The sequence below is a fragment of the Pan troglodytes genome, chromosome 14, assembly GCF_028858775.2.
Source record: "Pan troglodytes isolate AG18354 chromosome 14, NHGRI_mPanTro3-v2.0_pri, whole genome shotgun sequence".
Lineage (NCBI taxonomy): Eukaryota > Metazoa > Chordata > Mammalia > Primates > Hominidae > Pan > Pan troglodytes.
In genome coordinates, this window is record NC_072412.2 from 57888327 (window position 1) to 57914591 (window position 26265).

A 26265-nucleotide genomic window follows, 5' to 3' on the forward strand; every position below is an offset into this window, starting at 1 on the left:
CCCATCTCTCCTAAAAATACAAAATTAGCCAGGTGTGGTGGCACATGCCTGTAATCCCAGCTACTGGGGAGGCTGAGGCAGGAGAATCGCTTGAACCCAGGAGGCGGAGGTTGCGGTGAGCCAAGATCATGCCATTTGCACTCCACCCTGGGCAGCAAGAGCGAAATTCCTTCCAAAAAAAAAGCCAGTAATTTTATTTAGCATGTAGATTTTAGTTCATAATTTTATTATCTGTGTATTCATGAGCTGTTTATGCCATTGTTGCTTGGGTTTGATATGTTTTAAATGTTGTTTTGTTTAATATTGCCCTCATATCTGGGCATAAAAGAGGGTATAAAAGATGTCCTCCTTTTCAGCAGTTGAATATCCTAGATAATTCCTGGCTTTGTTCTCGCACCTGTGGTTTTCAGGCTCCGTGTGTTTGACAGTGGCGTCATGGTAATTGAGCTTCAGTCTCACAAGGAAGAGGAAATGGTGGCCTCGGCCCTGGAGACAGTATGTGAAGCCGATTTTCTCCAGTCTTTAGAGCTTGCTATGAAGACCCGAAGGCTTAGCAACTCAAAAAACAGGATTTCCTTTTGAATTTAACTTTACTGAAAAAGTAACATTCACACACCCAAATAAAAACGGTTTATCACTAACAATGAATCAATATTAACCAAAGTCATACATTAAGAGCTTTTTGAAACTTCTTGACACTCTTAACATCTTACATGTAAGGAGAATTAGAATTAGTGAGGTGCTTTCTTTTCTATTAAAGCTCAGTATTGAGAACAGGTTTTTAACTTTATCAGATGTTACAACACAATTAAACTTTTTCTTCCAGTAACACCTACATAAGCAGCTTGATAAAACGCCACAAGTTTTATGAAAATAATTGCTTCAAAAAATATAAAAAGCAACTGTAGTTTAGATGGATTTTACTGGCCAAACTGCCAATATTACTCATTAGGATGCTTGAAATAGTACTGTCTTCATAGCTTCTATGGTGAGCCTGTATAATTTGAATAACTTATATTTATTATCCTTCTCATTTTCAACTAGATGAAAACCCCAAGACTACAGATATTTCTACCACATATTTTAAACTAAACCCATATGTAAAGTCCCTTCGCTGGAGCGTTAATATGTACTCAGAATTTGTTACATATTCCTTTTCAGAATATCAAATAGCTCTTTTTAGGCTTTAGTACAGTGACTGTTACATTATAGAGAGCTTGATCTTGATATTTGAGCCTCTACTATGTCTCTTCTGGGTACTTCAACTTTTGTAGGATTAAGCATTAGTTAAGATTTAGTTATAGTGTGAATGTTCTTTGGATTTTAGTAGGACATTCAGTAAATTATTTCTTGCATATACTGGTATACATTCTGCCTACCATTAGAACCCAGAGTGTGTTTAAATTAGTGTCCTAAATTAATTACATTTTTTTTCTGCTGTGTGTTTCTATTAGGTTTCAGAAAAGGGATCCCTAACATCGGAAGAGTTTGCTAAGCTTGTGGGAATGTCTGTCCTCCTAGCCAAAGAAAGGTAAGTAAGGTTCTTACCTTTCATTACAATGTATGTTTGTGTGTCTGCATGGACAGATAATTGTGTGGGGTTTTTTTTGTGTTTTTTTTTTAGGTTGCTGCTTGCAGAGAAGATGGGCCATCTTTGCCGTGATGACTCAGTGGAAGGCCTGCGTTTTTACCCAAATTTATTTATGACACAGAGCTAAGGGTTTTGTATTTAAAATCCTTTTTGTCCATATGCTTGCGTCATGTAGAGGTTGTATGACATTGAGCTAAGAGATAAACCCCGATCAATTGAGAATTTATTAGAACTTCACAGTGCAATGTAAATCTCTTTTAATTTCTCACTAAATATGGTCCAGGAAATTTATTTAGTATACGCATAGGAAAATTCAGAAAAGTGAATGCCAATATGAATTTAAAATCATGCTATAGTGCAGAACCCTCAGAGTTTAACTTGGAATATAGTGGATTTTAACTTGATCCTCAAATCTAATCATTTTATAAAGAAGGGAATTTAGTTTTGCAGAGAATAAAAAGAGAAGTTGCATGTTCAGACAGGTTAGATTATTATTTTGGTGTAACTGAAATTCACTGATTGCACATGACAATGTTGGGACAAAATATACTGCAGCATGCTATATGAGGCTCCTCCCCAGGGCTTTTAGAAGCAGTCATAGACATGTCTTCAACATACCAAATAAAATACCTTTAAAAATGAAATAATTTTATTTGACACATATATTTATATATATTCTATCTAGTTTCTCTTTGTTTTTTTAAGTGATGATTTCATGACTGGCATTTAAAGAATGCAACTGTGTCATTTTGTTTCCAAATGCTGTGGATTTTGAAACTGAACTAGAGAGCTGTATAGACATGCCCAGAGTTATGATTACAAATTTAGGAGGTAGACGGCTCAGGAATTCCCTGGGATTGTTGTGCTGGTGGAATGGCAGAGGGAACTTCACAGGAACCTCAGTGTTCTTTTACCTCAAAGCCACAGACAGGAAATAGAAAGTGGAAAAGTAATGTCTCCTTTTCTTTTCCATAAGGAGTTTCAACACTGAACTTTAAAAAGTCTGTCATATTCCAGCAATATTTTTTCTTTGTCCTTTATGTTATAAGTTGTGTGGAAAAACTACTTCGGTAAGAAATGTTACTGAGATAACAACAACTGGCTAATACTGCATGTAGATTGCTTAGGTTTTAAAGTGACTGCCTGACTTCACATGTTATTGCTACAGCCTCCAGTATGTTCGCATTATCTCAAACTCAGGGACCCCACAGGACGGGAGACACCCTTTCTGAAACTGAGTTGGAAGTGAAAGGGTGGTGATGGTTTTGGCTAAGCCTGCGGGAGGGAAAGTATTGTATTGGGAGCACCCTTGGGACCAGGAAGAGGGATGCCCAGGTTCACACTCTGGGACCCCTAAGACATTGTCAGTGGGTAAGGTGGAGGGCCATTGCCAGAGGCTGCTGCAGTGCCCTCTGGGAAGTGCCAGGGACCCTCAGCTGCAGACCCAGGGGATCCCAATCCCTTATCTCTGCCTGAAAAGTGGCTATTGCTGCTTCGTATCCTCCAGTGTCACAGGAATGCTGTGCCTGAGACATCCCACTTTAGTTTTTGTTTTCCAAACCTGTCACTGACTCTTCATTGTGGTGACAGATCCTCTGGTTCCCCCATTGCTCAGCCTCAGGTTTATTTTGAGGGTAACTCAGTGTCTGACTGCCCAAGTCTTTTAGGGGTTAGTTGGACCATTGTGTAAGCTTGTTTGTATGTCTCACCTCTTTCTGGTTGGTACTTACTGTCTCACACTGCTCTGGCAAACTTGTACACACACACACACACTCTCTCTCTCTCTCACCTGGCTAAGGCTTTTAAAATTATAAAGATAAATAATCTGTTTCACCAGCTGGAGTGAGTTGCAAGGAAGATTGCTGGAGCTACTCAATCTAGCGCTAATGGTTTGGATTCATTACTGCAAACCTACATAATTTAACATATTTGTTTACTTTAGTGTGACAACTGATGAAAAAAAATGGAGCAATCTGAATTGTATAAAATAACTTAAGAAGGAAGAAAAGTGATATATAAATATATTTTGCAAATGTCACATTAATTTAAAAATGAATATGATTGATTTTATTTTTAAAGTGGACATTCTTCACTGTTTCGAGACCTTTGTATGTATTTGTGTATTTTTATCTTTTTTTTTCAGGCCATTATTATAAGGTGTTATTTTGGCCCTCTAATGTAGAAGTTATGTTTAAATACAACCAATCAGGCCCTAAGTGCAAAAAAGTTCTGTCTTGGTGCTTATCACTGGTATAATTATTATTTTTTTGTTTTCCTAACTTTGCTCTTAGGAGCATGAGCCTCTTTGTAGCTTTATGGTAATGCAATATTTCTGGTCATTTACTGTCAAAAAAATTTTTTACATTGTGTTAGTGAAGACTGTGTTTTCAGGGTTAAATGATTGGTATCAATGTATATAGAGTAAAATTATTGCAAAATTCAAAAATGATTTTTCTTGGCATTCTTTTTAAATACTCTGAAACATATATGCAAATGAGAAACCTTTAATCATACTAAAGCCAGTTATGTTAAGAATTTTTCCTTTGGATTTTATAATTAAGAGTTGCTTATAAATACTTATGACATTGAGCTCTTACTGTTTTAGTTGTCTTAAAAGAATGGGACATGTCATGAACTGGTTTCTTTTTTTAAAAAATTCTTGATGTGAATTCCACTGTTGCCTGACCATGTATATTCAGATGAATGTACTCTTTCTTGTTCCTTGTTACCAGATTAATCTGAGAGAATGTGGATTCATCCTGTCATCTTTCTCATACTCAAATACTTAAAATGGTTCTTTTGCCCAAAAGTCTCAGAGTCTTCATTTTGGTACAGTGGAGTCACAACTTGTAAGGTGGTTAGGTTTTAAAGACCGTGCCTAAGGACAAAATTGAGTGTGCTCAGAATGGTCCTTGAAAATCTCCTAAATTACCAATAAATTTCTCTTTGTAGTCTTAAAGTTTAAATCCCTGTGGAGTGATATGTAGGTATGAATATATTATGCTTATATTAAGTACAAAAATACAAACTGCATATCAAGAGATTCTTATAGCATTAATAATTTCCATGCATGTGTCTTTTTCCAGTAGGTATGGTTGAATTTATGTAAATTTATTGCTAATCCCATCCCTTACGATCTAGAGTATAAGCTGCGCAAGGGCAGAAGTTTTTATCTGGTTTGTTCATGGATGTATTCTAAGAGCTGAGAACAGGGCCTGGACACAATAAGCATTCAATAAATATTTACTGAATGAATGAACTCCTACCTATATTCCTATTTATAATTTGGCTCCACTTTATCCTACTTTAGCTCCCATTCAATTCAATGAAAAAAACATTTTTTTGAACACATAGCAATTTTGTGTGAGCAGTTTTGTTGGGCACTGGTAGTGGGAGGGGATACAAAGATGAATAAGATACACCTGTGTCCTTAAGAAAAGGGAAACCTAGTTGGGGAAACAGACATGTAAGCAACTTTCACTGAAGATGGAATGAAGTAAGTGCCATGGAAGGGGCATATGTACCATGCTGGGGAAGACAGAAAAAGGAGCCCTTAGTCCTGGTGGAGGGCTTTGGAAGGGAAAGGAAGAACCTGGTAAACTAGGCTCACAAAGACCAAGAGATTGTCAGTAAGTGGAAGGTGTTGGGAAAAGGGAACAGCAGAGGTGTGCCCCTTCCTGCTCCTGGATATTTCCCTTGTCTGTCCAAACCTTTCTTTACTTCTTCCCACTCACCTCCCCTCTCCCACACCCACCCCCACCAATCTAAATTATACTTTGCTCGATCCTGCCTGCATCAGAAATGTTTCCAATACACAGCTCTATTATTTCTAAACTCTACAAGAGTTACTGTCTTTTCCATATGCTTAACTATATTTTGTCTTGTTCTCTTAAATGTTGTCTTGATACCATAAGAAAATAGAGAAACTGGGTTTAAGTTCAAAGACTGTCGTGTAACATTTCTTTTGAATTCTCACTGACCTAGGTCAGTGACTGCATGGTAGATTCCTAGTAAAGTATTAACTGAATTGAGTGATTTTTGAATTATAGTACTGAGTCATGCACGAGTTGCCTAGCAAACCAACTCTGTCTTTTACCCTCTTCCCAAGAGGTTTCTCAACCAGACTTGTCAAGGCTTAGCCTGTCTGAGTGAGATCTGCTCTGTCTTACTCAAATATGGCATGGGCCATGTCCATGATGTGGAAAGCACTCCAGAGTAGTTGTTATACACATGTAAGTTCTTGTTATTACAGTGTGGAAATTGGGCCATTCGTCTTCTTCCTTGTGTCCTGATACGAAATCATGAGTCAGTTATAGCTTTCATCTCAGAGCATTACCCAGAGAAATAAAAGCTCTCTCCATTTGTATAAACGGAGTTATTGAGATAATGTATAAATTTTATACAATTTGCACAAGATTACTAGATCAGTCACTGACCCAGAAAGAAAACTGAAGGTATTTTGAGAGCCAGAACAGTTATAGTTCAATACTGACCATACCACTGTTTGTTTGAAAGCGTTTTTTCCTTTCATTTTTATATTGTCTTCTTTTAGAAAACGTTAAACTATATCTTTTTTTTTTTTTTTTAGTAGAGACGGGGTTTCACCATGTTAGCCAGGATGGTCTCGATCTCCTGACCTCGTGATCCGCCCGCCTCAGCCTCCCAAAGTGCTGGGATTACAGGTGTGAGCCACCGCGCCCGGCCTGAAAACGTTAAACTATATCTTAACTGTCCAATAAAGACAGCAGTACAGTTTGGCAAGAATTCTAATGGAGACAAAATTGACCAATCAGTTCAATAAAGCTGTTATTTAAAAAATGACCAAGCATATTGATAGAGCCACTTGTACCTGGATTTCCTCCCTTGAAGAGTAGCTTTTTGGGGAAAAAGTATGTGCCTGAAAGATTAATGCAGAGAAAGCTGCCTCCGATATGTTTCACTTAATCACTATAATATTTCACAATAACTATTATATGCTTTCTACAGTGAAGGGAAGGAGGGATTAAGAAATCTACCCAGATTTGCAGTGTCAGGGCTGGAATTTAATCTAGGCTTATCTAAAAGTGTATCTTTTTACTTGTATGCAGTGTAAGGAGGAGGTCCAACTTCATTCTTTTGCATGTGGCTATTTGGTTATGCCAGCACCATTAGTTGACCATTAAATGGTCTTGGCACACTTGTCAAAAAACAATTGACCATATGCTTGCGTATGGGGTTTTTTGTTTTAAAAAGTAATTTTTAAAAACTCAATTGACCATAGATATGAGTTTCTGAACTTGCAATTCTAGCTATTTATCTATCTTTTTGCTAATATCACACTGTCTTGATTACTACTGCTTTGTAGTAAGTTATTTTTTTTTTTGAGACCGACTCTCACTCTGTCACCCAGGCTGGAATGCAGTGGCACATTCTCGGCTCACTGCAACCTCTGCCTCCCGGGTTCAAGCAATTCTCCTGCCTCAGCCTCCTGAGTAGCTGGGACTACAGGTGTGTGCCACCATCCCCAGCTAATTTTTTTTTTTTTTTTTTTTTTTTTAGTAGAGATGGGGTTTCGCTGTTGGTCAGGCTGGTCTCAAACTCCTGACCTCAAGTGATCCGTCTGCCTTGGCTTCCCAAAGTGCTGGTATTACAGGCATGAACCAGCCTGTAGTAAGTTCTGAAATTGGAAAGTGTGAGTCCTCCAAATACGCTCTTCATTTTCAAGATTGTTTTATCCTGTTCTGGGTTCCTTATACCCCCATATAATTTTTTTTTTTTTTTTCAGACAGGGTCTGGTTCTATTGCCCAGGCTGGAGCGCAGTGGCACAATCTCGGCTCACTGCAACCTCTGCCTTCTGGGCTCAAGCAGTCCTCCCACCTCAGCCTCCTGATGGCTGGAACTACAGGTGCACACCACCACACCAGATAATTTTTGTACTTTTGTAACTCCAATGCCTGCTCTTTCCACTGAGCTTTTGCTTTTAAAACTGAAATGCCAGGGACTGGGTGGTATGTATTTGAAAAAGAATCCTAGCGTAAATTGGTGAATGGAAATTAGACTAGATAATTCTACTGGCAGTGAAATTGGATGATCACCTTAAAGTCTTCTTTGAAACTTTGGATGGATTTAATTAGTATTGCTAGAAGTAACTATTTGACAAGATTGGTTGGTCTCACTCTGTCACGTAGGCTGGAGTGCGGTGGCGTGATCACTGTTCTCTGTAGCCCCAACCTCTCGGGCTCAAGTAATTCTCCCACCTCAGCCTCCAGAGTAGCTGGGACAACAGGTACATGCCACCACACCTGGCTAATTTTTTATTTATTTTATTTTTTGAGATGGGGTCTCACCCAGCCTGTGCAGTGGCATCATCTTGGCTCACTGAAGCCTCCACCTGGGTTCAAGTGATCCTCCTGCCTCAGCCTCCCAAGTAGCTGGGACCACAGGCACGTGCCATCACAGCCGGCTAGTACATTCTATTTTTGGTAGAGACAGGGTTTTGCCATGATGTCCAGGCTGGTCTTGAACTCTTGAGCTCAAGCGATCCACCCGCCTTGGCCTCCCAAATAATTTCTTATTTATTGTGGTGATGGAGTCTTGCTGTTTTGCCCAGGCTGGTCTAAAAGTACTGGGCTCACGCAAACCTCCTGCCTTGGTTTCCCAAATTGTTGCGATTACAGCCATGAGCCACTGCACCTGGCTGACAATATAAGTTCTTAGAAAATTTTATACCTCTGGTAACATATAAGTAAATACTTGTGCTACCTTTTTAAAAATGAAGTGATAGAGTCAAAGACCTGCAAATCACATATTTTAAAATATTTTTTTAAATGAGATACAGTTTACAAACTGTAATGCACAGATCTTCAGTCAGACAAGTTTTAACAAATGCTTAGTAAATCCATGTAACTCACACTCCAAACAGTAGAACATATCTGTCGCCCCCTAAAAGTTTCCTGGTGCCTCTTTCCTGTCATCGCTCTCCAAAGGCCACCACTGTGCTTTGATTTCCATTACCAGATATTAGTTTTGCTGTCAAATGGTATATTCTGCATATCGGATATTAGTTTTGCTGTCAAATGGTATATTCTGCATAAAAGAAAAGCAAGTGGTAAACCATACTGCATAGTTACTCAATTTAACAAGCACAGCTGTTAAGGTGGAATCTATCCTCTCATATTTTCCCAAAAACTTAAAACTCTTTTTTAAATTTTAGTTTTAGATTTGGGGGTGCATATGCAGGTTTGTTACAAGGGTAATTGCATGTTGCTGATGTTTGGGCTTCTATTGATCCTGTCACCTAGATAATGAACATAGTACTGAGAGGTGACAGCATGCTGGCAGCCCTCACAGCCCTCACTCGCTCTCGGCACCTGCTCTGCCTGGGCTCCCACTTTGGCGGCACTTAAGGAGCTCTTCAGCCCGCTGCTGCACTGTGGGAGCCCCTTCCTGGGCTGGCCGAGGCTGGAGCTGGCTCCCTCAGCTTGCGGGGAGGTGTGGAGGGAGAGGCACTGGCGGGAACCGGGGCTGCGCGCGGTGCTTGCGGGCCAGCACGAGTTCCGGGTGGGTGTGGGCTCAGCGGGCCCGCACTCGGAGCGGCCGGCTGGCCCTGCCGGCCCCAGGCAATGAGGGGCTTAGCACCTGGGCCAGCAGCTGCAGAAGGTGTGCTGGGTCCCCCAGCAGTGCCAGCCCACCGGCGCTGCGCTCGATTTCTCGCAGGGCCTTAGCTGCCTCCCCGAGCAGGGCAGGGCTCAGGACCTGCAGCCCGCCATGCCTGAGCCTCCCCCACCCTCCATGGGCTCCTGTGAGGCCCGAGCTCCCTGACGAGCACCACCCCCTGCTCCACAGTGCCCAGTCCCATTGACCACCCAAGGGCTGAGGAGTGCGGGCACAGGGCGTGGGACTGGCAGGCAGCTCCACCTGCAGCCCCGGTGCGGGATCCACTGGGTGAAGCCAGCTAGGCTCCTCACTGGTGGGGACTTGGAGAACCTTTATGGCTAGCTAAGGGATTGTAAATACACCAGTCGGCACTCTATCTGGCTCAAGGTTTGTAAACACACCAATCAGCACCCTGTGTCTAGCTCAGGGTTTGTGAATGCACCAATGGACACTGTATCTAGCTACTCTTGTGGGGACTTGGAGAACCTTTGTGTGGACACTCTGTATCTAGCTAATGTAGTGGGGACGTGGAGAACCTTTGTGTCTAGCTCAGGGATTGTAAATGCACCAATCAGCGCCCTGTCAAAACAGACCACTCCGCTCTCTGTAAAATGAACCAATCAGCAGGATGTGGGTGGGGCCAGATAAGAGAATAAAAGCAGGCTGCACGCGCCAGCAGTGGCAACTCGCTGGGGTTCCCTTGCAGAGCGTGGTAGCTTTGTTCCTTGGCTCTTTGCAATAAATCTTGCTGCTGCTCACTCTTTGGGTCCACACTGCCTTTATGAGCTGTAACACTCACTGCGAAGGTCTGCAGCTTCACTTCTGAAGCCAGCGAGACTACGGACACACCGGGAGGAACGAACAACTCCAGACGCGCCGCCTTAAAAGCTGTAACACTCATGGCGAAGGTCCGCAGCTTCACTCCTGAACCAGCGAGACCACGAACCCACCAGAAGGAAGAAACTCTGAACACATCCGAACATCAGAAGGAACAAACTCCGGACAGGCCGCCTTTAAGAACTGTAACACTCACCGCGAGGGTCCGCAGCTTTATTCTTGAAGTCAGAAAGACCAAGAACCCACCAATTCCGGACACAGTACCCAATAGGATGTTTTTCAGCCCTTGCCCCTTTCTCTCCCTCCCTTGACTTGGAGTCTCCAGTGTCTGTTGTTGCCATCTTTATGTCCATGAGTACCCGTTGTTTAAGCTCCCACTTATAAGTGAGAACATTCGGTGTTTGGTTTTCTGTTCCTATGTTAATTCACTTAGGATAATGTCCTCCAACTGCATCCATGTTGCTACAAAGGACGTGATTTTGTTCTTTTTTTATGGCTGTTTAGTATTTCGTGGTGTGTATGTACCACATTTTCTTTACCCAGTCTACTGTTGATGGGCACCTAGGTTGATTCCATGTCTTTGCTATTGTAAATAGTACTGTGATAAACATAGTGCAGGTGTCTTTTTGGCAGAATGATTTATTTTCCTTTGGGCATACACCCAGTAATGGGATTGCTGGGTCGAATGATCTGTTTTTAGTTGAGACATCTCCAAACTGCTTTCCACAGTGGCTGAACTAATTCACATTCCTATAAAAAGAACTTTAACACTTGCAGAGTAGAGTTTTTAAAATGTTTAGTTATTTTTAATAACCAATTCTGACCCCAGGGAAAGAAAATGGAGATGCACTTTACCTGAACTATGTTCTTTTGAAACTCTTCAGTGACATTTGGGAAAGCAAGTTTACAGCCCACATGCTGTGCCACTTCAAGGACTTATTTTTTTGGTCTCCCTGAAGAAAATGACACTAGAGTAGAAGTGATTGAATGTGAAGTGTCAGGAGATTGCTCGCTCGTCCTTCGTTAAACCCCTGGTCCGGCTGTGTGCTGTGGACGCGGGTGTGTGTTGAGGGGACCTGCGTCTGCCGGGGCCGCACCCCCTCCCGCAGGACCTTGGCTGGCCGCGCGTTTCCTGCCTGTTTCCTGTCCAGCAGCTGGCGAGCGGGGGACGGGCAGGAAAGGATGCGCTGCCCAGAAGGGGCGGGAACCGACCACGCCCGGTCCCGTGTGCCCCCCGCCCTCCCGGTGCCCGCCCTCCCCACGCCGTCGGGGGCGGGCCCGGGCGGGGCTGTGGGAGCCGAACGCCGCGGGGTCAGGGCGTGCAGTCTGGGACGCGGGATGCTTGGCGCTCTACCTCGCCGCCCCTGAGGCTTCCCGTCCGCCTCGCCACGCGCCCGGACGGCCTGGGGTCGCTGCCCGTCAGTCTCGAAAGGTAAGAAGCGCCCTCCGCATCCTGGTGTTCGCGCCCGTGCCGCGAGACTCTTGGAGGCTCCTCTGGGGTCGGGAAATGCCTCCGGACTCTGCCACCTCACCGCAGCCTGAAGGCGCAGGTGGACGGTGGCGGCCCCTCCCCACACCCGCCTCGGCCCCAGGGGACGCTTTTAAGGGGTATTGGTCTCCACACTTCGGAGTCCCGAATTTAAGTGAACCTGGCTCTGCCCTGGCTCAGATGTTGCCGAGTGACTGAGACTGGCCACAGAACCTTGAAAAATCGCGTCTTGAGCTACTGTTTCTTTCCAAAAAGAAATCCTTTCTGATATACAAAAAGTATGAAATACAAGGATTAAATTAAATTAAAGACGGTCCTCATTAAGGAGGGCTTTAAGCTGACGACGCGAGGGGTAGACTTCCAGGCGTGAACTGGGCTTGCGGGCATTTGGGAAGCTGAGTAGATGGGGCGAGCCAGGGCGTCCCAGGAACGCTGCACCCAACCTGTGGGACCAGGGCAGAGCAAACTCGAATGAACAGATAAATGAAGCCTGTTTACACGAGCTGCTTTAGAACTAGAGATTTCCTCCCAATAAATATTATTCGTATATATACACACAAGCATGTGCATGTTGGTCAGAAGGGACAAAATAACTGCTTCGTTTTCCATTTTATTCTTTCACGAATCATTGGTCCCATGGACATTAGTGTAATTCATTTACTTTTTCTGCAGCTATGAAGGGAGATTTAGAAGCGTTTGTCCTAGCTGGTTTCAGCAAAAACATGGGGTCTCAGGTTGGGTGATGCTGTTAGCCGTTGAGAATATTCACAACTTTTCCCCACCTTCTCAGCTGATGCATTTAGAATTTGTCTCTAAAGTTTACATACAAGAATGCTAGGTAGAAGTATTTTCAAATGTGTATAAAATATATCTAAGTTCTTAATTTCTTAGAACAATTCTCAATGCAAACATTGTAAGAAGTCAGTCGAGGTATTGGGAACAACATGTTGAAAGAAAATAAGCAAGGTAGAAAGAAATTAAAGAGACATATTATGACTAATGTTATGATCATATTCCATATTATGATTGACAAGTAGGCTGGTCTGTTTTATAAGTCTTTTTCCATTCAGCTCTAAATATAGATTGTCTCACCATTCTATGTTTTACCGATCATTTTCATAAGAAAGAAAATGTGTTATAATCAGTAAATCAGTAATGATTTGGGGCTTCAAAAATAAAAATGTTATTGTGGTGGAAGCAAACAAATCTGAGAGAAGCCAGTTCAACTTTTGGGAGCTTGCTTCTTCTTAGTTTGGTTACCAGGTCTCAGTGACTTAAAAGAAGCATTGTAATTGTCTTAAGTGCTCACACTTGCCCAAGTGATGTGATGTGTTCTGCAAGGATCTTACTGGCTGACTTTGGCCAGGTTTCCCAGTCCATGTTCGAGGAAAGAATTGGGTCAAGTCTGTGGCTAATTCCACCCAAAACAATTTTCTTCTTCTTTCCTTTCTTTTCTTTTTTTTGGGTGGGGGTGGCGGGGAAGAGGAAGGAGCCCTAATCATCTGCATAGTTACACTTCAAATCTCTGTTTCCCTTTCAGGAAGTACAGTATTTCCTTTGTTCAGCAGCTCTTGCTGAAAGAAAGCTAATAAGACACACCAGTTTCCCTTCCATTGAATTCTGGCTTATTTCAATCAGTCTTCTTAATTCCACTAATTTGTGCTCTTATCTGAAAAGATGTAACATGTATTTGGAATATAATATACTTGCTTATTAAAATGATTAACTGTGGGCTGGGTGTGGTGGCTCACGCCTGTAATCCCAGCACTTTGGGAGGCCATGGTGGGCAGATCACGAGGCCAGACATCTGAGACCAGCCTGGCCAACGTGGTGAAACACCGTTTCTACTAAAAATACAAAAATTAGCCAAGCGTGGTGGTGCACACCTATAATCCCTGCTACTCAGAAGCCTGAGGTGGGACAATCACTTGAACCTGGGAGGTGGAGGTTGCAGTGAGCCAAGATCATGCCACTGCACTCCAGGCTGGGTGACAGAGCAAGACTCTGTCTAAAAAAAAAAAAAAGTGAATAATGGGGGGGACCATAAACATTAAGAAAGTATATATTTGGTTATATTTAATATTAATACATAGTTTGCTAGACTCTAGTATGAAAGAACTGTCTTAAATGCCCAGTATCTTATTCTATAGTTGAATAGTCTATATAAAAATAAGTGCCTTTTCCAGCCGGGTGCGGTGGCTTACGCCTGTAATCCCAGCACTTTGGGAGGCTGAGATGGGCAGATCACGAGGTCAGGAGATCGAGATCCTGCCTAACACGATGAAACCCCGTTTCTACTAAAAATACCAAAAATTAGCTGGGCATGGTGGTGGGCGCCTGTAGTCCCAGCTACTTGGGAGGCTGAGGCAGGAGAATGGCGTGAACCCGGGAAGCGGAGCTTGCAGTGAGCCGAGATCTCGCCACTGTACTCCAGCCTAGGCGACAGAGTGAGACTCCATCTCTAAATAAATAAATAAAATAAAATAAGTGCTTTTTCCAACAAATAACTGAACCACAGGCCAGCAAGGTCTTTCCTGCCCTCTTAGGTAGACTGGGAAGATTGCTGTGTGAACCGCCGATCTCGTGATACATACCAGCAGCAACAAGTATTGCAGGACTGATGAAGATGATTGTTTTTTGTCTGTTTTCTCCTTAGGCTGCCCTAAACAAGGGAAGTCAGGGCCACATGGAGTTCACATTTAATTGTAGTATTCTGGGGTATCTTTTTTTTAAAAAAGCTTTGATCACTTGGATGTAGCTCCTAGGAATTGATAAATGAAGCAATCTTGGTAACACACCAACTGTGCAAGGAAATGTTAGCCCATTTGTGGATGCCAGGCAGGGAGCATTTGGGTATACACAGCACAATGCTAAATTAAAGTTTAGCAGAAATTTAGTAAATTGATCAGTGTGAAATGCCAAGCAGATAAATAATGTGAAAATGTATCCGAATTGGCTATTAACTTTGATAAAATTAAGCAAATAACAATAAACTCTCCACGTCAGGATGTGCTGTAAAGAGAAGAGACTTTGGTGTTGTGCAAAGATAATCTTAGTGGGTGTTAGGCATACCTGCATATTCTTGACCTGTGAGTTATAATGGAATGAAAAGGGCTTGTATAATTATAAGTCATTGCCCCAGGGAAAATTAGTGTCCTCTCTAGTTTCCTTTCAATATCACTTAGAAAGTTTGAGTTTTAGAATGGTTTTGTCATTTAATGATTACTATTTTATCAATCACATTGAACGGAGCCATCATTTTTTGAGGTTCTAATTTCAGGTGTTTTTGGGGAAAAAAAATCACAATCTGGACGTGAGAAAGGACATGAGGAGACTAAAGACCTGGGATTTTGTCAATCAGAATGAAACCAATGTTGAAAGACTTTTCAAATCTATTGTTGGTGGTACTCTGTGACTATGGTGAGTATTGTGAGTATACTTAACGCTATTGGTAGCAATAAGACATAAATATGACATTATAAATGCATTGATGTTGATGACTCTTCATGAAGGAGGCAGGGTGGGGTATATAGTGCAGTGCTTTCTCAACTGTGACCCTTGCAACCCTGGGTTCTCTTATGCTTCAGTGATTCTGCATGATTGATTCGTATTTCATTTTATATTTTTAACTCTTAAAAAAATAAAAAACCAACTCTCTCAAATTTTAACAAATTGGAGGCAAGCATGTTACCTTGAGTTCTCTTTGATTTCCCAGTAATTCAGTGTGATAAATCACTTCATACACACATGCAATGATGTTGTGTATATTAGGGTTCTACATAAGATTTCACTTGACAGAGTTTTGGTGCTAACATACATTTGGACCCAATCTGAATTTCAATCCTTGAAAGTTGCGTGCTCTTAGAAAAGTTTCTTAATCTCTTTCAATCTCAGCAATAATATTGACTTTACAGGGTTGTTATGATAATATCAAGAATGCAAAACACCCTGAATGAGCAAATAGTAGGTGCTTAAAGTCTGTTCTCGTCATTCGTTTCAACTAAAAATTGAGTTCATTTCTCAGAGAGCTTTATACAACTACTGAACAATAGAGTCAACAATATGATATAATCTTCACTACTTTTGTTGATTTCCAAATATTTCATAGACATCTAAGCAGTTGATTGCATGGCAGTGGAAGTTGTTTTTGAGTTTGGTAAAGAAATTGTGATCCAAGATATAGAGGACACTGGCTTGTGTAATGTGAATGGCATAGCTGGTTAAATGGACCAGAGCCTGTGCTGTTCATTTCATTCAGTAGACCTCCTTTCTCAGTCTTTTCTTTTTTAAGAAGTTTATTTATACAAGAAGACACCTGATTTAAGGAAAGCCAATGTGGGATTCATTTATTTTAAAGTAATTTGGCCGGGCGCGGTGGCTCATGCCTGTAATCCCAGCACTTTGGGAGGCCGAGGTGGGCGGATCACCAGGTCAGGAGACCAAGACCATCCTGGCTAACATAGTGAAACCCCATCTCTACTAAAAATACAAAAAAATTAGCCGGATGTGGTGGCAGGTGCCTGTAGTCCCAGCTACCCGGAAGGCTAAGGCAGGGAATGGCGTGAACCCGGGAGGCAGAGCTTGCAGTGAGCTGAGATCGCACCACTGCACTCTAGCCTGTGTGACAGAGCGAGACTCTGTCTCAAAAAAAAAAAAAGTAATTTATCCCTTCTTAAAAACCAATTACTCTGGCTGGATGCAGTGGCTCACGCCTGTAATCCCAGCACTTTGGGAAGCCGAGGCGGGCAGATCACGAGGTCAAGAGATTGAGACCATCTTGGCCAACATGGTGAAACCCCGTTTCTACTAAAAATACAAAAATTAGCTGGATGTGGTGGGACGCACCTGTAATCTCAGCTACTTGGGAGGCTGAGGCAGGAGAATCACTTGAACCCGGGAGGCGGAGGTTGTGGTGAGCCGAGATCATGCCACTGCACTCCAGCCTGGGCAACAAGAGCAAAAGTCCGTCTCAAAAACAAACAAACAAAAAAACAAAAACAAAAAAACACAGATTACTCTACATGTAACAGCCTTCTACAAAAAAGTATGTGTTCTTGGTTTCATAATGATAAATAAAGCATCGAAATTCTCCATTTAAACAAATTATACAAGGGTGTTTGTTGTTAATAGCAAAATTTCTTACTGGAATATGAAAATGAAAGTTGAATGAGCATAAAAAAGAGCATAGAAGTTGAGTGCACAAGCCACTGATAAAATAAAAAAAGTAGGTATTGTCGTAGATCTGTTTTACCCTGCTTTATCTCTACTTAATACTGATCAAAATATAGCATTACCTGTATATTACAGTAGTCAGGATGTGGTAGAACCAAATTGTAGTTTTTTGTTTGTTTGTTTTTTTGAGATGGAGTCTCGCTGTTGTCGGCCCGGGTTGGAGTGCAATGGTGCAATCTCGGCTTACTGCACCCTCCACTTCCCGGGTTCCAGCAATTCTCCTGCCTCAGCCTCCTGAGTAGCTGAGATTACAGGCGCCCACCACCATGCCCAGCTAATTTTTGTATTTTTAGTAGAGTCAGGGTTTCACCATGTTGGCCAGGCCAGTCTTGAACTCCTGACCTCAGGTGATCCACCCATCTCGGCCTCCCAGAGTGCTGAGATTACAGGTGTGAGCCACCGTGCCTGGCCCAAATTGTAGTTTTCTAACAGGAGCTCTAAAGTAGCAAATTCTCCCTCTAGTACATACCTCCTATCTGCTGCTGCTGGAACTCATCAATTGCATCTTTGTTTTCCATTTCCAATGGGGCATGTGTGTCTTTTTCATTGACTGGCTCCCATCAATCAGAATCTGATCTGCTTCACTGACAATCCCTGTCATACACAATAGACTGCTTTTTTATTTTTTTAAGCCAGTCAAATTTAGTAGTTGGGGGTCATATACCAACTTTGGTGACACTAATGTTAATAAGTTCTGATAACCTGCTACCATCGGACCAGCCTGCAATAGACTTTCATTAGTTAACTAAGTGGTGTATGCCTCTTATTCTTAAATGGACCACAGAACCATCCTGCCCCCTTCAGATCCAAATTAGTATGACTTTGTTCTCAGTCTTAAGCACTTGCTTGGGCTGTGGTAAGTGCTGGGGTCTCTTTACACAGTAGTTCAAGAAAGGTACCAGGTTGGGTCTGATCCAGTACACAAGCTGCACCAGAATCAGCCACCTTCCTCAACTTTGAGTCATCTTCAAACAAAAGGGAATATCCCTCAACTTGTTTTTGCTTAATTGGAGAAAAAAAGAACTTTATCCTATTATGGTTTTCAAACAAGTGATAATCAAGCATTCAAGTCATCCAAGTTTTATGTCTTTTATTTCACCTCATCTCAAATGAGAACTAGGTGAAATGCTGTGCTAATTAAAAACTCCTCTGTGTGCCAAGGTATTCATGTGCTGATTCTAATAATCATTGATTGCATATATATAAGGGTATTTTAAAGACTGCAACCCCAAACAAAAAAACACATGGGCCCCTTTGGACATATATATTCATGAGGCATATATAATAAGAATAATAAATTCATACTTCCACAAGTTGTTTTTCAAACCTAAAGGGAACTTCAATCCCTTACATCTAGAACTGTTTCTTACCCTAGCCACGGGCCAGCTGACTGTTGTATTGGCAAATTCTGCCTCCTTTGATATATATTTGGATAGGATTCAAAATAGAAACAAGGATTCTTGTGTGTCTATTCTTTGCACTTTTCACTTAGGCTGCTCTGCTGGGTCTCTTTTTAAAAGATATGATTGATCCTTACAGAATGATACTTGAGAAGTAGTAGTCATCTGTCCTATTTAGGCAAATAAAAGTTGCTGTAATGTCATTAAATTGCCAAGGACAAGCCTAGTTATTTCAGAAATGTTCACCCTATCCCTTCGGTTATCCATGCAGCATAAAGTGTCAACATTTCTTATCCATCTAAATATGTCTGCCTCATACAAACTGAGGACACTGATTCCTTTATTGGTAAAAATTCCCCAGTGCTTGTCTTGAATATCAGTAAATAATAACTTTGAAATAAATTTAGGGTCTTAAATTTAAAATAATCCAGAACAATTTGTATTGTGTCATTTAAATCAAGCTTTCTCTTCACTGTATATCCATTTTCCCCAAATATCTAAACACCAGAATCTTTGATTAACAATATGAGATACTGGGTTTTTAATCCTAAAAATTATTATTCTGGCTGTATAGATTTTCATTGCAGATATATCACATTGTTGAATGTTGTGAATTCAGAGTATTTACCACTAATTATTTTAAACCTAACTATGAAAGATGAAGAAGGAACAGAACCACTTCCGTAGAAAGAGCACAATGGCCAGCTTCCAGGATCTGTGCTCAGTATCATTTTACATCATCCCTGGCTCAGTTCTAACTTCTCTTGTCTAAAATGCTGTTTTCTGCTGGGTGCAGTGGCTCATGTCTATAATCTTAGCAGTTTGAGAGTCTGAGGTGGAAGGATTGCTTGAGCCCAAGAGTTTGAAACCAGTCTCTACAAAAAGAAAATTAGCTGGGTGTGGTGGCATGTGCCTGTAGTCCCAGCTATTCGTGAGGGCGAGGTGGGAGATCGCTTGAGCCCAAGATGTTAGGGGTACAGCGAGCAGTGATTGCGCCACTGCACTCTAGCCTCGTTGACAGCATGAGACCCTGTCTCAAAAAAAATATTTAAAAATTCTGTTTTCATCAATGTCACTAATAGTTCTTCTCAAATGCACCTTTTAAAAACCAATTCTGACCACTTCATTTCAGTTCTTGGAGAAGCTGAATATCTTCTCTTGAGAGAGCCAGGCCATGTAGCACTAAGCAACGACACAGTGTATGTGGATTTCCAGTATTTTGATGGTGCTAATGGGACACTGAGGAATGTATCTGTCCTGCTGTTGGAGGCCAACACCAATCAGACTGTAACTACCAAGTACCTCCTGACCAACCAGTCCCAGGGAACACTCAAGTTTGAGTGCTTCTATTTCAAGGAGGCTGGTGACTACTGGTTCACAATGACTCCAGAAGCAACAGACAACAGCACTCCATTCCCCTGGTGGGAGAAAAGTGCCTTTCTGAAGGTGGAATGGCCTGTCTTTCACGTTGACTTGAATAGGAGTGCCAAGGCAGCAGAAGGCACCTTCCAAGTGGGCCTGTTTACCAGTCAACCACTGTGCCCGTTTCCTGTGGACAAGCCCAACATCGTAGTGGATGTCATCTTCACCAACAGTCTTCCTGAGGCAAGAAGAAATTCAAGACAGCCGCTGGAAATAAGAACCAGCAAAAGGACAGAACTTGCTCAAGGTCAGTGGGTTGAGTTTGGCTGTGCACCCTTGGGGCCAGAAGCCTATGTCACCGTGGTGCTGAAGCTGCTTGGGCGAGACTCAGTCATTACCTCCACAGGACCCATTGACCTGGCCCAGAAATTTGGATACAAACTGGTGATGGTGCCAGAACTCACATGTGAGTCCGGGGTAGAGGTGACGGTGCTGCCTCCACCATGCACCTTCGTCCAAGGAGTGGTCACTGTCTTCAAGGAGGCCCCCAGATACCCTGGGAAGAGGACCATTCACTTGGCTGAAAACAGCCTGCCCCTGGGAGAGAGGAGGACAATTTTTAACTGTACTTTGTTTGACATGGGGAAGAATAAGTACTGCTTTGACTTTGGCATTTCAAGCAGAAGCCATTTTTCTGCAAAGGAGAAGGAGTGCATGCTAATTCAGAGAAATAAAGGTTTGTATTGAGATTTTTTTAACATTTTAAATCAAATCCTTCATGTAATCAAAATTATTTAGAATTTAGGTGAACTTTAGGTGAATTGTACCATCATTTTTATGGTTCATGCCTTATAATGTACCAATTGGCATTATCACCCTTAGCTGAAAAATTAAGAGTACTGGTAAACCTACTTAACCTCTTTACGTCTCATTTCCCCATCAGTAAAATAGGGGCAATACAAGTACATACTTCAGAGTCGTGGAGATTGAACGAAATCAACATGTAACACTCTCAGGATAGTGCCTGGCATTTAGGAAGTGCTGAATAAACATTATATTAGATTTTAAAAATCCCATTATTAAATCATATGGTAAATTAATGGCAGAGATTATTGGAATTCAAAGCCAAATCCCAAATTAGCAACTTCTGTCCTCCTCTAGCTGAGCATGTCTCTTCTCTTAAGTCATTCATTATAGGAATGCGGCCTTTTTAGTGAGAAATCAAAGCAAGAGTTCTAAAAATGTATTGGGATTCTGTATTCTTTGTGTAATGCCCCACCTAATCATGAAGAAACAGGGTTATGACAATTCCATTAATTCCCTATGCTGCTCTTTGCATTTCTTTCCCTTTTCTTGGGGGAAAGTCTGGTCTTATTAAGTAGTTTAATTTGGCAGAAATGGTCTCGTTTGTTTTTTATCTTGTTTTGTTTTGTTTTGTTTTGTTTTGTTTTGAGACAGAGTCTCGCTCTGTCGCCCAGGCTGGATGGAGTGCAGTGGCGTGATCTCGGCTCACTGCAAGCTCCGCCTCCCGGGTTCATGCCATTCTCCTGCCTCAGCCTTCTGAGTAGCTGGGACTACAGGCGCCCACCACCATGCCCGGCTAATTTTTGTATTTTTAGTAGAGACGGGGTTTCACTGTGTTAGCCAGGATGGTCTCGATCTCCTGACCTTGTGATCCACATGCCTCAGCCTCCCAAAGTGCTGGGATTGCAGGCATGAGCCACTGCGCCCAGCCCGCTTTTTATCTTTATCCCTGGTAAGCCCAGTGTCCCCTGACTACACAAGCCTGACTTTGTAACCTCCAGTGTTCCTTGCTGCAAATTTACCCACTTCCTCTCCTTAAGTCCCTTTCCTTTGGCTTTCTCCTCCGCCACTGGCCACTTCCCTCCTTGCACTTCCTTTTCTATCCAGCTTAGATTCCATGGTTCATCCCTTTAACCACCCTCCTGCCAATATCCTAAACTCCTTAGCCTCGTCCTTTTGATACGCCTGCCAGGACACACCCCAGCTCTGCCTGTATCCAGCCATCTGCCAGCCACCCACTGCACCCAAGTTGCTAAGGCTGAGTGACAAGGTTACATCATGGTGGCCTGATGCCACCGTGGGTGGATCATGCTTTCACCCTTGGCAGGGCCTGCATGCTGCTCAGCATGTCACCCAGGCCAGGTCTTGCTCCTGTTCTACACAACAAATGAGGTACAGGACTCCAAATCCAGGCACACTTCACCCAGTGTCTTCATTGACCTTGATTCTGTGACACCACACTCGCCCTGCTCACCTCCCACCTCCCTGCTTGCTTCTTCACAGTCTCCTTGGCCCACCAGTTCCACTGCCTATCTCCGTTAAGTGCTGGTTGTCTTCTCATTTACTCTTCACACACTTGCCAGGTGATTAGCCTTGATGCTGATGGCTCCAGATGGACGTCTCTTCCCTGCTCGTTCCCTGCCTCCAGGTGCTGCATCCCTCAGATGTCTCCCTGGCACCTCAGAAGCAGCATTTCTGGACTAAGACTCATCCTTGTACCCCCTAACACTGCTTCTCAGTGTAGGACTTCACCAACCATCTTACTGTTCAAACCAGAAGCCAGAAGTCTTCCTCTTCTTTACCTCCTATAAATGCTACATTACTGAGTCCTATGGCTTTGTCTCCTGAGTGTCTCAATCTCTCCACTTCTCCCCAGTTCCAGTGACACCACTTGGGTTAAATCTCCATTACCCCTTGCCTAGACTCAGAACAGATTCCTAATTGGTTTCCATCTGTCCACTTCTTTCTCTCACTGCAGCCAAAGGGATTGTTTAAAATTCAGGTCAGCTGAGGCTATTCTCCTTCTTAAAACCTGTCATTTCACTAGGCATGAGGATGCAAATCCATAAAACCTTCCAAGGTCAGGCTGCCCCCACATCCCCGCAGTCACCATCTCTGCACTGGGGCCCAGGACACCCTCCTCTCTCCTTCTCCTGGTTAACATTAACCCATCCTCCAAGTCTCCACTTGGGTTACTCTTCCATGACCTCAGGTTCAGTTCCTCTCCTGGAAGCTGGGGCAGCATCTTTTCGTTCCTCTTTGATGGCATTTATCACTTCTGCCATTGCTTGTTTAATATCTTTCTCTCCCTATAAATCCCCTCTGCACAGCAGATGGGGGAAGCTCATTTGGTGGCAAAACCTGACTCGTGCTGCTATGAAGCTTTTTATGGTCTTTATTTGGCCCACTTAGTATGCCTGGCACATTCAGAGGTGCTCAATACATGCTTATTAAGTGAAAACTGAACTCAGATTTGGCTAGTCTCAACTAGGTATTAGGAGAAAAACAATTAGGTTGAAAGAATTTACTCATCTAAGATATTCTTTTTTTTTTTTTCTGGGACAGTCTTGCTCTGTTGCCCAGGCTGGAGTGCAGTGGCACAATCTTGGCTCACTGCAAACTCCACCTCCCAGGTTCAAGTGATTCTCCTGCCTCAGCCTCCTGAGTAGCTGGGATTACAGATGCGCCCCACCACGCCTGGCTAAATTTTGTATTTTTAGTAGAGACGGGGTTTTGCCATGTTGGCCAGGCTGGTCTTGAACTCCTGTCCTCAGGTGATCCACCTGCCTCGGCCTCCCAAAGTGCTGGGATTACAGGCATGAGCCACCGTGCCTGGCCCAATATTCTTGCCTTTTCAAAAGAAAATATTCATGGGGAAAAAAAAACTGACTGAACTTAGCAGAAATGAATCGAAGGAAGTCAATAAATTGGGGCCATTTAATTAAGGTCACATGGGGGCAGGAGGTCCACCTTGGTGGTTTTCCCAGCTGCTGGGCTTTCCACAGATGCTTCCATTCCATGTCTAAAGGCTGAGTTTTTCCCACACCAGCAGCAGCAGGAAGACGCTGGAAAAGGGCAGAACGGGAGTGGTTCTCTGTGTGTCTAGGTGGAGGGTAGTCAGGGGCTCCCTGTGGGGCTGCCCCATGCAGCCAACTGCGAGACACATTAGAACAATAGGGCTGGGGGCAGTAACTGGGGGAGCTAAACATGCCTGGAGACCCTGGCTCTTGGTGTGGCAGACCATCTCTGACTCTGTTGGTCTGAGAAATGAAATTTATGCTTGAGACAGGAACCTCAGTGACTTCCTGTGTTTTTAGTATAAAATTTATGACTGAACTGGGTTCTCCTTTTATTTTCTATCTCTGACCAGTAAAGAGTGTCTTTTTTGCCAAATGGTACCATTTAGGGACTCACCATAACTTGTGTAAGCCACTGACTCACACTGAATTTATTAGTTCCTTTTGAAACTAGAATAATAGTTTTTTGTTTGTTTGTTTTTGTTTTTTGTTTTTGAGATGGAGTCTCGCTCTGTCGCCCAGGATGTAGTGCAGTGGTGCGATCTGGGCTCACTGCAGCTGCCACCTCCCGGGTTCTAGCAATTCTCCTGCCTCAGCCTCCCAAGTAGCTGGGAGTACAGGCATGCACCGCCATGCCCGGCTAATTTTTGTATTTTTAGTAGAGACGGTGTTTCACCATGTTGGTCAGGATGGTCTTGATTTCTGTGTTTTTATGTTTGTCTCTTCTTCCAAATATGTCTGAGGATCTTAGGATAATATGTAAATAACAATTGATAGCAAATACATAATGGATTTACCAAAAATGACTATTTATAATCTTTATTCCACTTAATGGGATAAATATTTACATAGTGATTACTTTGCATCAGGCACTGTTCTAACTGTTTTATGGATATTAACCCATATAGTCCTCATAACAAGTTTATGAGTTCAACTCATTTCATTACATTGTCAATTTTATAGGTGATGAAATGGAGGCACAGAAAGGTTAGTAATTTGTCCAAGGTCAATGGTGTTTAAATAGAAGGGTCAGAACACAAATCCAGGTAGACTAGCTTGGGAGTTTAATTTGACCACTATTCTGTAACTGCCTTCTATGCAATTGACTGTCAATCCATGTATTAAACAGTACAAAGCTTTTAGATTGAAAAAAAAAAAGGCTCTGTTTTTTCCTCCTTAACTTACTGTTTCATTTTGTGCCACCCATCTCTTGGAACACCCGTAACCACTTGGGAGCCCACAGGCCCAAGCATAAGTATGATTTGTTCAATATAAGGAAGCCTTGTCTATGCAAAGAAAATCTGAACTGCTTATCCCAGGTGCTACTGCTCTTCCTACTGCTTATAGCTACTCCCTTATGTCTATAGAATTTTCTTATAATCGTGATTTGTTTAGTTACCTTGGTTTCTTGAACAAAATGCCTTGCAGATGTGAATATTTCAAAGCTGTATTCCTTCAGATAGCTTTATGGGTAGAAACAAACCTCCCTTTTCACATTTAAGGCATATTTTGCTTATTCAAAATTAAAACCCTCTATAATAGGCTGAAAGGCATTTAGCCTGGACAAACAGGTTTGTTATGTAGTGTGAGCACATGTATGGATGTCTAAACAAGACAAAACAAAACAGCCTTTCATTCGTGAAGTAGGACTATTTGGAGTATTGGTCATTTTGCTCTTCATTTCTAACATATGAACTACAGTTATCTAATGAGTTCCCATTTTGCCAAGTATTTTCCTCAGAGTTATTAGCGGAGATCTCAGGGATCAGATGGAGTTACTTAAGACATTTACAAATATTTGCCTACTTAAATTTGATCATTGCTTTGAGTGATTTCCTGTGTTTACTGTTTGATTAATTTGATTTAGAAATGGAGACATAAAAGCTTAGCTTAAATGTTCATTTTGTTTTATTGTTTGGTATCCTACATGCTATGATTTTACTTTTTTTTTTTTTTTTTTTGAGAGGAGTCTCACTCTCTCCCCCAGGCTGGAGCGCAGTGGCGCGATCTCGGCTCACCGCAAGCTCCGCCTCCTGGGTTAACGCCATTCTCCTGCCTCAGCCTCCTGAGTAGCTGGGACTACAGGCGCCCGCCACCACGCCCGGCTAATTTTTTGTATTTTTAGTAGAGACGGGGTTTCACCGTGTTAGCCAGGATGATCTCGAACTCCTGACCTTGTGATCCGCCTGCCTCGGACTCCCAAAGTCCTGGGATTACAGGCATGAGCCACCGTGCCTGGCCTATGATTTTACTTTCAAGGGAAAAGAACACAACATTTCAAAATGAGATTTTTTTGACATTAAGATTTTTCCGGCTGCGGTGGCTCACGCCTGTAATCCCAGCACTTTGAGAGGCCGAGGTGGGTGAATCACTTGGTCAGGAGATTGAGGACCATCCTGGCCAACATAGTGAAACCTCATCACTACCAAATATACAAAAATTAGCCGGGCATGGTGGCACGTGCCTGTAGTCCCAGCTACTCAGGAGCCTGAGGCAAGGGAATTGCTTGAACCTGGGAAGCAGAGGTTGCAGTGAGCCAAGATTGCACCACTGCACTCCAGCCTGGGCTACAGAGCAAGACTCCATCTAATATATATATATATAAAAAATTATATATATATAAAATTATATATATATAAAATTATATATATATATATACTTCTGGCAGGTATGGTGGCACACCCCTGTAAATCTCAGCACTCTGGGAGGCCAAGGCAGATGGATCACTTGAGCTCAGGAGTTTGAGACCAGCCTGGGCAACATAGCAAAAACCCATCTCTACAGAAAATGCAAAAATTAGCCAAGGATAGTGCCATGCACCTGTAGTACCAGCTACTCGGGAGGCTGAGGTAGGTGGATCACCTGAGCAGGGGGAAGTTGAGGCTTCAGTAAGGCAC

At 42.6% G+C, this 26265-nt stretch overlaps 2 protein-coding genes across 7 annotated transcripts in view; both read left to right on the forward strand.

Moving 5' to 3' along the window:
* Positions 1-4400, forward strand: part of VPS36 (vacuolar protein sorting 36 homolog) — a 38085-nt gene extending 33685 nt beyond the window's left edge. For all 3 annotated transcript variants that reach the window (XM_509796.8, XM_009427011.5, XM_054665330.2), the window contains 3 exons: positions 411-495; positions 1455-1531; positions 1625-4400. In XM_509796.8, the coding sequence (XP_509796.2) occupies positions 411-495; positions 1455-1531; positions 1625-1718 (256 nt within the window). In that variant the 3' untranslated portion in view covers positions 1719-4400. The remainder of the gene's footprint in view (positions 1-410; positions 496-1454; positions 1532-1624) is intronic.
* Positions 4401-11334: 6934 nt separating this feature from the next.
* THSD1 (thrombospondin type 1 domain containing 1) overlaps positions 11335-26265 on the forward strand; it is a 29082-nt gene continuing 14151 nt past the window's right edge. Inside the window, exons 1-3 of one of the 4 annotated variants that reach the window (XM_016925339.3) lie at positions 11335-11496; positions 14834-14973; positions 19318-20283. In XM_016925339.3, coding sequence (XP_016780828.1) covers positions 14916-14973; positions 19318-20283 — 1024 coding nt within the window. In that variant the 5' untranslated portion in view covers positions 11335-11496; positions 14834-14915. Of the gene's footprint in view, positions 11497-14820; positions 14974-19317; positions 20284-26265 lie in introns of all 4 variants that reach the window. The other 3 variants (XM_016925337.3, XM_016925338.3, XM_063792160.1) reach the window with 3 other exon arrangements.